Source organism: Lissotriton vulgaris, unplaced genomic scaffold (assembly GCF_964263255.1).
Source record: "Lissotriton vulgaris unplaced genomic scaffold, aLisVul1.2 SCAFFOLD_1043, whole genome shotgun sequence".
In the NCBI taxonomy this organism is placed as follows: Eukaryota; Metazoa; Chordata; class Amphibia; order Caudata; family Salamandridae; genus Lissotriton; species Lissotriton vulgaris.
In genome coordinates this window covers 437,463-452,172 of record NW_028252006.1, presented here as the reverse complement: position 1 = coordinate 452,172, position 14,710 = coordinate 437,463, and the positions used below count along the sequence as shown (strand labels likewise).

The 14,710-nt window shown below is 48.2% G+C and overlaps 1 protein-coding gene across 1 annotated transcript in view; it reads right to left on the bottom strand.

The window, feature by feature from the left end:
* LOC147662694 (uncharacterized) overlaps positions 1 to 14,710 on the bottom strand; it is a gene marked incomplete at its 3' end in the record, with an annotated part of 662,849 nt that overhangs the window by 333,732 nt on the left and 314,407 nt on the right. The window contains exon 14 of the mRNA XM_086950972.1: positions 3,631 to 3,705. Within this exon, the coding sequence (XP_086807098.1) occupies positions 3,631 to 3,705 (75 nt within the window). The remainder of the gene's footprint in view (positions 1 to 3,630; positions 3,706 to 14,710) is intronic.

The window sequence follows — 14,710 nt, the reverse complement described above, 5'->3', positions numbered from 1 at the left end:
AAGTTCATATATACATATATGGGCGGACAGCCAGAGAGGTACAACCGAAAACAGTTTATATACAACACATCACATGTACATTCTATACAAATATACAACATATATAATATCAAATACACTTCTATGTACCCTCAAGACAAAAAATATGTACAATTATATATATACACACACCAATTTACATATGTATCTCCTCTTAAAGTATAGTGGAGTATACAACTAAAAGGTAGTCCCAAACAACAAGCACCAGGGGGTTAACACATCTACCCAGCCTATATTTGTGTAGGTGCATCAATGAACAAATCAAATCTTTCTTGAATTTAACTAACGGACTCCGTTCAAAGCCAAAGTTGTCGACGCAGTCGCGGTCGCGTTTCAGCCAGATGATATAGGCTTCATCAGGACATGGGTACTCTAGTTTTACATATGTATCTCCTCTTAAAGTATAGTGGAGTGTACAACTAAAAGGTAGTCCCAAACAACAAGCACCAGGGGGTTAACACACCTACCCAGCCTATATTTGTGTAGGTGCATCAATGAACAAATCAAATCTTTCTTGAATTCAACTAAGGGACTCCGTTCAAAGCCAAAGGTGTCTACGCAGTCGCGGTCGCGTTTCAGCCAGATGATATAGGCTTCATCAGGACATGGGTACTCTAATAACAACAAATACATATATTATTTTTGTCCTCTTTCTTACCCAGACAAGGAAACACATTACATTATAGCTGCAAAAATAAGATTGAGAAATCTCTCTCCCCACGAGTGTGGAAATGCAGTGTCACTCGGAGAATCTATCAAGAAAGGTATGACAAGGAAAGTGTACCAGACTGAATCAGAGATAGCTCCAAGATCAGAAATAATATTGAAATAAAAAAATAATATTGAAATAAAAAACAAAGTAAAGGGGACTAAAAGCAAGAGGCCACACCCACACCTTTAAGGGTGTGCAGCACAACCATGTGACAAGATCAAACCCATTCGGCCCAATGGGTTAATATCCTTTATATCCCAGGATGTAAAGATGCATGTGCAAGCCAAGAAGTACATCACACATCTAATATCAGATATAAGTACATAGTTTTCAAGGCCCTGGCCCAGTCTAGGGCAAATCTTATCAGCCAACCCACACTCCCACCCAAGAGGGCGGGGTAGGTGCCACCGTCTCGGCTCAAGTCTAGAGAAATCTGCACGGACCAAACACATGAGGAGACAAATCAATCACAAGTGCAGATCCATAGCCACAGATGTGTTCACTCTCAACAGATAATGAAACAAAAGTGATTGCAGACATACATTAATATCTTCACTGTGTCCGTCCAGCAAGGTATATAGAATGAAAGTAGTATATGTCTCAGGAGTGGCTCAAGTCACACGTTCTTCCTACCAACAATTCGAGTCCATGGGAGGGAAGAAGACAAGAATGGAATTCCCCGTCATATGTCATTCAAGTCTCTGTCTAGTCAAACAATCACTCATGTACACAAGGCACATAAAACAAGTACACTAAGGCAAGACTACATACATCCAAGGTCTATCCTCACAGAGTCTCCCCACCAATGATTACAAAGCCTGAGGGATGAAAGTATATATATATGTACAGTCGGCTAATTCCGAGCAGATCAGGTTAAATACGGGGGGCAGTAGAGATTCTAAGTATACAGAAAACACTCGCTCCGCCTCCACTCAGTAAAAGGCACTTTCAAAGGTCAAGATCGAGAGAAGTACGGTTTCCCACTAAGACCTTAAGGGAGACTCAAACGGGCCGTACTAGCTACTCCTCCCACTATCAACTATACCCGACTCCTCCAGGACGAGCTACGTCTAAGAAGCCAACGCGGCGTGTGCACAAGACTGGCAAAGGGCGGGGGAAGGAGTACCTTGATTCTCCAGCGGCTTCAGAAACGCGGGGAACCGACGTTTGCTGCAGCGTCTTACTCGATGAATGCACCCGCCACAGAGCGGGCGGCCAGGTAACTCACAATGCAGGGGGCGTGTCAACGTGGGACGGAGCGTCAAACCCGTCGGCGACACAAAGAGGGGACTCACAAGCCCGAATCGATCCGGAGGTCAGGCAGTTCGAAATAGGAGTTAATCTACGGGGGTAAGAAAATCACACGCCCAGTATAATTGTCAATAACAGGCCAATCTCGTACCAATGTGCCGAAAACACCACCAAAAAAAAGGGGTAGAAGTCAAAATAACAGAAATAAAAACAATAAATAATAAGTAGTCAATGAAAGAACAAAAAACAGGAAAGACCTCTAGTGACATCCAAAAGTCGTAAGCAATCTATTAAAACATCTGCATTTCCACTACTGGGTTCCCATTCTCATTAAGACACCATGACCATACATCTCAGAAACCAACAAGTATCAAAAACAGAGTCATAAACAATCGTGAATGCATAAATGCCACTCATATACAGTATATGGCAGCATACAAAAAGTACATATTAGATATATAGATAAATCACATATATATATCTAACCGGTTTACCCAAACATCAGTACATAGCGCCAAACCATATCATATTCTATATAGGCTCCATGAAGTTAAACAACAGAGTATAGGTTCAATAAAATCAGAGAACAGAGTATACATAGTGTGTAGATCAGAAGTCAAGGCAAGGGATCAATGGATTCAGATTAATGCCCAAATTTCATCACGCTCATTGAGTCCCTTTTCAGAAGTATGGTATCTTTCTATTAATCTTGCTTCCGTACGATTCAACTTGGTCTCTAATTCTGTTTTATTTTTAGCCATGATGGTAACTAGAACTGCCCAAGTTAGATCTTCTTCATTGTGGTCAGCTTCCATATAGTGCTGCACTAATGAGGCCCCAGTGTACTTGCACCTTATGCGTGATTTGTGCTGTCCAATACGCATTTTAACTGCTTGCGTAGTTTGCTCAATATAGGACAGATTACACGGACATGTCACTAGATAAATAGCGTTCTTGGTATTACAATTAGAGAAGGTACGCATCGTATGTGTATGGCCATTGATGTCAATTGCTTTAAAGTCTTTCGTGTTCGGACACACAGCACAATTCATGAAGCGATAGTGTCCGATCACAGGTGGTAATCCTAATAAGCTCCTAGTATCTTTTTTATTAGCCATCACTCTACTTGCCTTTACCAGATGTTGCTTGATATTTTTTCCTCTTCGGAATGCAAATAGCGGTTTGGGTAGAATTCATGTGCTTGGTGGTCCTTCAGTGCTCACACTTTGCAAGTTTGTATGCAAAGTTGCCTCATTGCACTACTAGCTACACATCTGTAAGGGCTGAATACTTAGACTTGCCTAGTGGCTTCAGATGTGTAACAAAATAACTTTAGTGGAGTTAAGGTTGAATTGATCAACCATTAGATTAGCTCGGTTGGTTGGAGACATCTCACAGCTCTGAATCCCAGTGAAGTGACTCAGTTTGACAACCTAGTGATAGTCACAAAACAAGAGTCGCTTAAGGGGTCCTGACAGTACGTCTTATCAGTACAAGAAAGAAACTGTGTTTGTAGCCGGATACATAAAAGCAGTCTTTGTTGGTATTAGAAACCAGTTCACAAGTCTTCACACTGTAATTAATGTATTTTTACTTGCTTTTTGTAAAAATTAATTCTCTAGACTTACTTGTCCGTTAACGCATTCTTGAAGTCAGTGCCACCAATCAAATTGTTCCCAAAATCGATAATTGTTGATCCTTTTCTGTAAAACAGTTACACATATATCACATGGAAGATAATATTGGCATCATTATTCATTATACACAAAGTCATATGCTAGTTGAAATTTTAAGCAAGATTTGAGATATGGTGAAGTTTAACACTTATAGGACCAAATGTACAAAGCTATTTAGCATTTATTAATGCGCTGAATTGCTATTTAGGGCCATTACGAAATGCTAAATAGCCTTTTGGCATGTAAAAAGGCCGTTGGGAATAACAAAATGCGATTTCTACCAGATAGAAATCCTATTTTGCGACACCCAAATAGGAAATCGCAAATAGGGATTTGCAATTTTCTATGCACAATTACAAAGCATTTCCTAAATGCAAATTAGGCATTTAGGAAATGCTATTACCATCAACTCAAAGTCGATGGTAACCATGCGCAATTTAAAAAAAGCACTCCAAAATGTTTAGGCACCTATGTCATGGATAAGTAAGTGTAGGAAGGTAGATACCTGACTATGGTTACCCCCAACTTTTTTTTCCTGGTGTTTTGCTGGTTTTCCGACTTAGTTGACCTGGGGCCCTGCCAATCAGGACCCACGGCCTACTGCTCTCTCTCTAAAATGGATTCCATGTACCTTAGGTACATTTCCAATTGGTACTGGGCCACCTTATCAGACCCTGTAACTCAGGGCATAGGTGCACCCAGGGCCTACCAGGGGCTGAAGCATGTATTATGCCACCCCTGATTTGATTGATTTGAAAACAATTTATAATGCGCAAAACAATGACCCGCAGGTATCAAGGCGCCTAATAATACAATCAAAAATTGAAACAGACATCCTTACATATAGGCTTGTCGGAAGAGTCGAGTTTTTAGGGCAACGAGGAATTTCTGTAAAGATGGAAGGGATCTCAAGTCAAGAGGGAGATCATTCCACCATTTGGGGGCTAGCGTGGAGAAAGCCCTGCCACCCCATTTAGCTCTTCGTACGCGGGGGGCTGTCAAAAGCAATTTCCCGAAGGAACGCAGGTTCCTACCGGGAATGTAATGGGAGATGATAGACCCAATGCCCGTGTCGCTGTTTTTTGCGATGGCTCTGTAGGTCATGCAGAGGACTTTGAACCGGATTCGAAGTTCTACCGGTAGCCAATGCAGCGTTTTCCTGGCCGCAGTGGCTGAGGAGCGTCTGGAATATCCAGGACAAATCTGGCTATGGCGTTTTGGACCACCTGTAAGCTCTGTATGTGGATCTGGTTTAGCCCAGCATACAGCGCATTACAGTAGTCCAAACGAGAGCCAATGAGTGCGACGGCTATTTGCTTTCTAGCCTGCAAGGAAAGATATTTCCTGATCCTTCGCAGGGTGTGAGTCAGGCCCCAGCAGGTGGAGACCGTTCTGCTCACCTGACTGCCCATATCAAGGGCTGGATCTATCATCACCCCAAGATTCTTAGCAGATGTTGTGGGGGAGGGACAAATTCCTAAGGAGTCAGGCCACCAGTGTGCTGACCAGATGTTTTCTTTCCCGCCGAACACCAACACCTCAGTCTTCTCCCCATTCAGTTTAAGAGAGTTCTGAATCATCCAGTGACCAACCGCCTCCATACAAGATCTAAACTTGGAGGCGATAAGCACATCTGAATGGGGGAGAGAGACGAGTATTTGGGTGTCGTCTGCATAAGACACTACCTCCATCCCGAAAGATCTTATAAGCCTGGCTAGTGGGGTCACATAGATGTTGAAAAGAGTCGGACTAAGTGCCGACCCTTGGGGGACCCCACACAGCACTGGTCGGGATGGAGATAGGAACTCTCCCAACTTGACTCTTTGTTCCCTCCCATTTAGGAAAGAGGTCAAGAGATCCAGGGCAGTGTTTCCCACCCCTACCTCCCTCAGGCGAGATGTAAGCACTGAGGGGGAGAGGGTATCAAAAGCCGCTGTTAGATCAAGTAGGACCAGGAGGGTGGTCTGGCCCCCATCTACTGTCGTGCGGATCTTATCAAGCACGATGGTGAGGGCTGACTCGGTGCTGTGTTCCCTCCTAAATCCATGCTGGGAGGGGTCCAAGCATTCCGAGCTTTCCACAAAGATAGCGAGGTGCTTATTAAGATGTGCCTCAAGCATGTTCGCTGGAGCAGGAAGCAGCGAGATGGGACGGAAGTTTTTTAGAACCTCCGGGTCAAGGGAGGCCTTTTTTAACAGGGGTTTCACTACCGCCTTCTTCCACTCCGTGGGGAAAATGCCATCTCTGATTGCTAGATTCATTATTTCTAGCAACGGTGGTAAGAGAGTCTCCCTACACTGCTTGATGATTTTCAGAGGGCAGGTATCCAGGGGAGAGCCAGATTTAGATGGCCATCCAGACCCCTGGATGGCCATCTAAATCTGACACAACTGGCTGCACGACAGCTGGGGCAAGGTGGTGTAATCACCCTTTGCTTTAGATATAGTATACCTATATCTAACCCTAAAAATGGACACACAGATTCATATCAGTCACTCCTATGGCAGGCCTTGACAATCCTGAAGGCAGAGTGCTTGGAATCGTGTGAAATGGTGCTCTGGCATGAGCTGAGCCCGCTTGCAGCTTGCGGAACCAAGTCCTAATAGCTGTTCCATGATAACGCATTCCATATACTCTTAAGTGCATTATAATCCTCGCGGTTAAATGCTATCTTTGGTATCGCTTTATCAAAACATGTCGAGTAAGGTGTCATACGAATTGGAATACTAACCCCTCGCCAATTCTGGCGACGGTGTTAGCATTCCACCCTTCTAGAGGGACACGACATGTATGTAACTGTGAACCCCGGTTAAAGTTAACTGAAGCCTCAGCTCCACAAAATGGATGCTGCCACCACAGACACGAGTCTGACCTTCTGCTGCTGGGAGTCCTTCCAGCAAGGAGAGCTTGGACAAAGGGTTTCCTGTCAGGGGCGGTGCTAGCACCATCCCAGACAGGGTTTTGTGTATCCTGGGTAGGCAGGGCTTTACAGGAAGGTGACTGCTGAGTGGCACCCCGGTGCTCACTACGCATCTGCCGGCTAGAACCAGTTCCAGGGGCACACCAGCCCCTGGCCTGGGGAAAGTCCGGCATGGGAGAGGGGTGTATCCACCCCCCTTCCTGGTCCCACCCTAGGGCAGGACCTAGTCGCGTACCCACTCCTTTCTTTAGGATAAAGGCAGGAGCGGGGACCCTTCCAAATTAGATCATCTTTGGAATCAAGACACGACTTTCTACGAAAGGACTTCAAGATTTCTTCTTCAAGATTCTCCCTTGTGACTAAGGAGTAGTCACCCTGCATCCGCAGGCACCATCTTAAGAACACTGCGGTCTGCTGCAAGTCCTTCCTCCGGAATCCGACTGCCCAGCTCGACGAGAACCGGCTTCCCTGGCACCTCTGACCTCTACCCACCTCTACAGCTAAGCTGAGAACCGTGGGTGCGACGAGACCTCGAGGGACCGGCCATCTTCAAGACTGCACGACTTCTTCCCAGCACGACCGCCGAGGGATCCTCTGGTGAGTGCTTTGGGGTCCGAGAAGCCCCGACCCTGAGCAGCTCCAGCACCGAAGTTCAGCCTCCCAGCATCTCCACGATCTGCGTGGGGCCCTTCTGCTTTTTGCTGCTCACCGCGTTGTTTGGCTACTAGCCCGCTGGCTTGTGGCCTTCTTAACGACGCCCGACGACATCACTGCTGCTGGTCTGGTTGCTCCAGACTGGCCCTTGCTCCCTTCCAAAAGAGGAGCACCCCGGACCCTCCTGGTTCACTCCAGACGCCATTTTGAGTCCACCGCGTGGGCTTGAATTAGCCAATACTTGTTGCCCCAATCCTGGGTCCAGCGACGCCGACAGCTTCATCCATCGTGGGACAGCTCGCTCCTCCATCCTGGTTGCCGACAACGCCTCCTGGTCCGTGAGATCTGCAGAGCACAGCGTCGCCCACTCACCTAGTCGAGGTGACTACCATCCGGTGCCCTCCTGGTGCCACCTGACTACTGGCTAGTAGTCACGAACTTGGTCCCCTCTGCTTTCAGGTGTCTTCCATCTTCGATCCAGGCTTAGATCACTCGAACTCTCTTCACTGGTCGCCTGCCAGCAACTTCTTTTCTTCAGGCTCCTGGTCCGTCTACGAGGATTCCCGACGTCTTTTGAGACCTATCAGCTGCAGCCCCTGGGCTAGGTAACTTCGGCATTTCGGTGCCCCAGCATAGCCTCACTATCCAAGGGTCAGAATCCACTTTCGTTTTCCTCCTACCAGGTCGGGTTCGCCCGAGAACACTAACTTTGTGAAATCTAGCTACCATAGACTTTGTCCCGCATCACGCGTGAGAGTGCACACTCTGCACCCGAGTTCCCTAGGCCTCCTATTAGTAATCTGAAGGTTCAGTAGTCAAGTCCTAGCGATTCCGAAGCCTATTAGTACAGTACTTACCTGCTAGTAATTTCGCATTCCACTTTTGTAGTATATGGTTTTCCGTGTCCCTCGGGCATTTGTGTAAATTGTGCGAACTCAAGTATTTTCGTAAGAGTTTTGTTTTGTGCTAAGTACCCTGTCCTCATAAAGAGGACAGGGCTGTTGTGATTCTAATAAATACACTGTTTATTTTCATAACACTTGTGTGGTGTCCTTTCACTTGGTGTTCAAGGGGTATATGTGATGGTATAACAGCTGGCTTAACACGCCCTCTAGAGTTTAGCCCGAAGACTGCTCGTATCCACGCTACTAGGATAGCTGGTCTATAAGGTTGACTTACAACCAATCACCATAAGGGTTGTTTGGACTGATACAAAGTGCTCACTAGAATAGTGAACATTATATATCAGGCCAACTTCTCACAGTAAGTATTGCCAGTTAACGAGATTGCGCATGTCAACATGTACAAATACTGAGCATTGGAAAGACTGTCAGGAGTGATCTGTCAGAATTCACTGTGTCATACTAACATAGAGATTCGTATCTTCGTTTTCCACATCAGCTAGATCAGTCACAAAGGAGTGTGTTGCAGTGTTGTTGGGAGATCGATTATCTTCGTCAGCCCGCTGTAAATAAGTCACAAGGGGAGCCCATATGTCATGTCAGTGGCGTAACGAAACTCGAGTGCCCCCCTGCAAAGTAAAGGGAGGGGGCCCCCTATTCTCGGCGTCAGTCAAGAGCTCTCAGGCCAGCGCCCGCCATACTGCAGGGGCTCACCCTAGCCATAAAAAAAGGATTCTGGTTCCTCCACTGGTCCCATCCGCCCTTTCATCGGGCGATTTACATACATCAGTCAATACTGCTGCTACACCCTCCAGCAAAGTTACATAACACTGCCTCCGGGGCAGAGCTAGCCGAGGATCGAAATGGCCGAACATTGAGCGAGCTCCCCTGAGCGACGGCAATCATCATCCTCATCCTACACCGCAACAGCGGATATCATACCACTGACGGAAAATAAGGATTGCCTGACATGTAACCAGCCATCGTGTGACATTGGAGCCCCACGGAACATCAATACGCTGAAAATCGCGGCCGCAAATTGCTGAGGCCTGCGAGGAGAATATACAGCAGCCACACCGTCCCGGAGTGAGAGGTCACGCCGAGACGCAGTGCACGTCGACCGGATCGCGAAATCCCGCCCACCCGCTGGGAAGCCGAATATCACCTGGGAGACATCTGGAGCGGGACGGTGAGACGAAGGTAGGACCGGTGCTGCTCCCGAGCCTCGTATTTGGCAGAGGCATAAAGCACTGGCACGCTCCAGAAAGCGGGGGAAGCGAGGAGCAGCCGCGAACGTTTTCGGCGTACGGCAGAGGTGGACGCGGCTGAGGGGGAATCGCTCCGCAACAGCAACACGGCTAAATCGGGGATACCCTTGAAGCGCGACCCCCAAAGAAACAGGCAATCACGACCCAACGACGGACAGAAGCAAATACTGGCACCCAAGACATAGCAGGGACCCCCTGATAAGAAAGGCCGGCTGCCCTGATAAGAAGAGCTGTAGAGAGGACAACCCAAGGGCGCATACCACCAGGCCCACGATCGGACTCAAGCTGAAGTGGGTGGGCGGCTCTACAGAGCAGGAAAAGAGTGCGACACAGGCCCGAAAGGCTACTGAGGGAACAAATTCCGCAGCTGGGAGCAATAGCGGGGAGCTCATTTCACAAGTTGCTGACGATTTAGACTCGACAGGCATACAGAGCGGATAGACATGGCAGAACGTAGGATATCTGACCTAGAAGACACAACTACCCAAGCTACAGCAAAATATTCTGGAGTAGACAAACAGCTGGCTGTGCTAACCGCCAAGGCAGAGAATTTGGAAGCCCGATCAAGGCGAAGCAACATCAGAATTATGGGAATTGCAGAGACGACAAACACAGGCCCAATGGAGAAATACATAGAACACCTTCTGGCAACACTGTTGGGCAGAGAGACATTCTCGGAGGTGTTCTTGATTGAAAGAGCACACAGGTCCCTAGCCCTGAAGCCACCAGTGGGCGCTAGGCCACGGCCTATTATAGCCAAGATGCTAAACTACCGGGATCGCGATGCAGCACTCCGGTAGGTCCGAGAAGTGGGTACTTTGCAACACGAGGGTATGGACATAGCGCTATACCCTGATTTCATGCAGGCTGTACAAGAAGCGAGGAAAAAATATACACAGGCCAAGCAAAAACTCTGAGACCTGCAAATCCCATACGCCATGCTATATCCAGCCCGGATGAAGATCACAGACGACGGCGCGACGAAGGTCTTCAACGAACCTAAAGATCTCTTGCAGTTGAGGAAACCGAAAGGGGAACGCAGACGTTCGCCAAGGGACAGGCAGCAGGAGCAAGGACCATTGTCAGACGTGGAATGATAGGGAACCAAACCAACGAGAGATTTGTCATATGGCTTTAGTAAATCGCTGCCCTGGGAGAGAATCACTCAGAAGCTCTAGCAGGTGCTAGAGCATTCGACGAACTAGCAAGGAAGGATCTGAAGCCAAAGATACCCAGTTGCGGACCAGAAACGCTGAGGTCCGACCACCCATCCCCCCCAGGTGGACAGAGACATACCAAAATGACCCAGATAAGTCATGAGCAAGTTGAAACGATCTGTATGTTGGGGCGAAAAGACGTGCTCCAAATGTTGTTGAATTGTTCATATACTTAGTGTTAGGCATTGACATGGTACATAATGATACTAGAAGTGGAGGTGATTGCTGGAGTAGGGTATTTATGATATTGATAAGAAGGCCCCCCCCTCAGGTGGCCTACGTAGAAGGTGCACATCCCAGGCTAATCCCGCCCACTTGTGAGCACCACACATGTTCTTGATTTTTCTTTTTTGGGGGATGTTTAATGTTATGCAAGCAAGGAGAGGAGAACCGGGAACGATAACGTTGAGGGTAATGTCTTTGTCGAGGGACTTTAGACGAAGTGGGATGGGGAGGGCAGAGGAGGGTACTATTGAAAATCGCTAGGTAACCTTTGATGACACCACAATTCACAGAAAACATTACAAGCGTACCAACACAGTGATTAGGGCAGAGATTGCATACCCTACCTATACACAGCATGACCACTGAGGCGCGCCAAGTTAGGACACTGACATTTATGTCGTGGAACGTGAGGGGCTTACAGAACCCACGAAAAATCAGGAAGGTTCTTGCGTACTTGGATAGACATAAAGTAGATGTTGCCTGTATCCAAGAAACACACATTGCACCCAAGCGGGAGTGCAGAATTGGGCAAAGATGGGCGACATTTCGAGTGGCGTCCTCTTACTCAAACTACGCAAGAGGCGTACAATTTTTTTTTTTTTTTTTTTGTGAACCTTTATTTGTAGTACATGCAGTTACAAGTATGGGCCTACAACTATCCCGGCCGGCCGCTAAACAGAACGAGAATACTGCAAGCAATATGTATAGTTATAGCAGTTCGAAACCCGGGGTTATAAAATAACGGTACATGACTTGTAATCAGACACAAACAGATTGAAATCAGGATTGAATAGGTTCATTTTCAAATAAGAAACTAAGGAAGAGGTGTCGCACAGTCGTACACAGTCCCGCAATAGTGTACAAGTCAGGATATCTACAAACAGTGTTAATACGAAGGGAATATCGGGGAGCAAGATTTACAAAGCAGAAGAAATGCAGGCGCAACCCCAGCGTGTAGCAAGTTCAACTCCCGCCCCTCATCACCAAACATACCGCAAAGAGCGGGAGCGACGACGATACTAAAAAGAGAAGAAAGACTAAAGGGCCATAGAAACAAATATCGCTCAGCGACCCATCCCACAACCCCTCACCCTGCACACCCGCAGAAGGCCATGGCCTACCCCCCCAGCAGCGTGCCTGTCGCCCTAATAGAGACCCGAAATATAGAAAAATAGAGAAAGAGGAAAAGAAAGGAAAGTAAACGGAGGAGGGCCCTCATCGCGCCGCCCGGCCCCGCCCCTCGCCCCTACCCAGAAAGGAAGTAATACTGTAATGAAGAACAATAAATCCCAAGCACAATAGCGATGAAATATCGATCGAACATACCCACTGCACCATCTGTCCACCATAAAGCCAATAGACCATGAACCACTTCATCCCTGACCCTGTCTGATAGCGGTACCGCCAGAAGGCCACACATTAATCAATGTAGAGCACAGTCCTGAGGGTCCAAACAATATGGGTGGATCCGGGTGGGGCGCCGACCCAGAAAAGCACAACAATCCAAGTCCATCGAAGTACCAACAGCAAAGATCAGACAATATCATCTCCGGTCTCGGGAACTTCCAAAAGATCACAGTTAATAACACCATCCAGGAGAGGAGAGTCACACAGTTTGGCCACCGCTGCGACATAACCAGGCTAGACCAAGAGGGAAAACAGCGCTCCATCCCCAGCCGCCAGTTGGACATGTGTCCCAAGGAGACATCCATACGAGCAATCAAGTCGGTCCGCATGGGCATGGGAGCCCGAACCTCGAGCGGCTCCTGGTGCCTCTGCAGAGCTGGAACTTCCTCGATGGACTCAGCAGCAAGTTCATCGGCAGCTCCCTGGAATTGGACCATGGCCGTTAGAGACGGCGAGACCACAATGGCGTCCATTCTTTCACCCAGGTCCCGGGCATGGCAAATCATGGTCTCGTGCAGAACTGTTAGGGCAGCTAACACATCCCAGGATGTAAACTCCTGCGTATGTTGTAAGCATCCCGGCCCCATCCGTGCAACAGCCACCTGGCGTGGACGCAGGCCGTAGAGGAGAGCACCGGCCGCCATCTTAATCCAGTCGGCCCGTCCCTCTTCACCACTGTCAGGGACCAGGCCTCACCTCGAGGGCGCCACGGGATGCGTTCCCGGGGCAAAAGACTGTGAGGCAAGTTCCTGAAAGGAGAGCCACCAAAAGGCTAAAATCCCTGCCGGGCCCCGGGAGTCGCCCGCCTATGTCAGGGGCAGTCCTTGGCTATACCCGGGCAATGAAGTTTGGGGAGGGGGCAGGAGGCATGCACCCCCTCCGATCCTGTGCCACCACACTGCCCCCCAAGGGTCACCGCCCAGCGGACCGGGTCTTCACCGCTAGCAGCGGTCCTTTATGTCAACGGCACCCACTGACAGGCCCCCCACCACCATCAACGGCCGTCGATGCTGCAGCTTCGGCCGGAGGCCCTGACGAGTCAACGCCCCGGTCTCATTGCCGCGTGGGCCGCGGAGCCGTCAGGGACGGTTCTCAGGATCTGCTGCATGCAGGAGCTTCGGGAGCAAATGGTAGGTGCCCGTTTTCTTTCTTCTGTCAAAGTACGCCTTCGTGGCTCAGGATAGACGTCAGGATAGACGTGTGGGGCAAAAGGGCTCTCGGAGCCGAGCGACTATGGGGCCATTTCAAATGCCTGCTTGTCTCCTCCCCCGAGGCGTACTAATTTTGATTAAACGTGGTACACCATTTACACCCATCACAGTGACAAAAGATGATCAGGGAAGATACATCATACTCAGGGGTAATTTCGGGGGTACAGACCTTACAATTGTAACAGCCTATGCCCCTAATGTCGATGACCCACAGTTCTACGACAACATATGGTCCAAACTTAGAGAGATACAACCGACAGCACTCATGTGGGGGGGGACTTCAACACATGCTTAGATCCACTATTAGACAGAGCCACTGGAACGGAGAGACATGGGAAACGCGCAGCTAGATCAATACTGGAGGGAATAGATGAATGGGCCATGGTAGACGTGTGGCGACTGAGGCACCCAGGGAAACAGGAGGGTACTTGCACATCTCTAACCCACAAAACCTGGTCGAAGCTGGACTACTGGCTGACCACACAGGAGGTAAGCACGTGGATGACAACAATAGAACATCTGCCCAAGACCCTGTCGGACCACTCTCCTGTACGGAATGTCATGTAAGTTCCCACTCATACCCTGAGACAATTTACGTGGTGCTTAAGACCCGCAGCACTGACGGACCAAGTGTATCGGGGGGAACTGAGAGAAGCTATTGAGGACTCTTTAAGACTAACACGGGAACTGTGGAGAGAGTTTTAGGACGCTATGGGAGGCATTTAAAGTCACTATAAGAGGGTACTGCATTGGCAAACATGCAGGTATTCTTAAGGACATTAGACAGCAACTGACCATTGCAGAAAGGGATATACAGAGATTGGAAACAGAGTATGCGGACACGTCCCAGGACTCCCTGTTAGCTGAAATACGGAGGAAAGTAGACAAGTATCACGAATACGCTGACACGGAAATCAAGTATTTATCAAGACACTACAAAGCCAGGGCATATGGGGAGGGAGGGCGACCAGGCAGGGCATTGTCTTAAAAAATCTAACCAATGCAAAGTACCACACATATAACACACATCGCAAATTACCAAGACGATACAGTATACGACACTCCATCCATCCTGGACAGATTCCGCACATACTACTCTACATTATACGACACACAAATGACACACACACAACCAGATATCCATGAATACCTGGATGACATAGGCTTGGCTTGGCTCTCAGATACCCACAGGGAATATCTAGGACACCATATCACCGAAGACGAATTC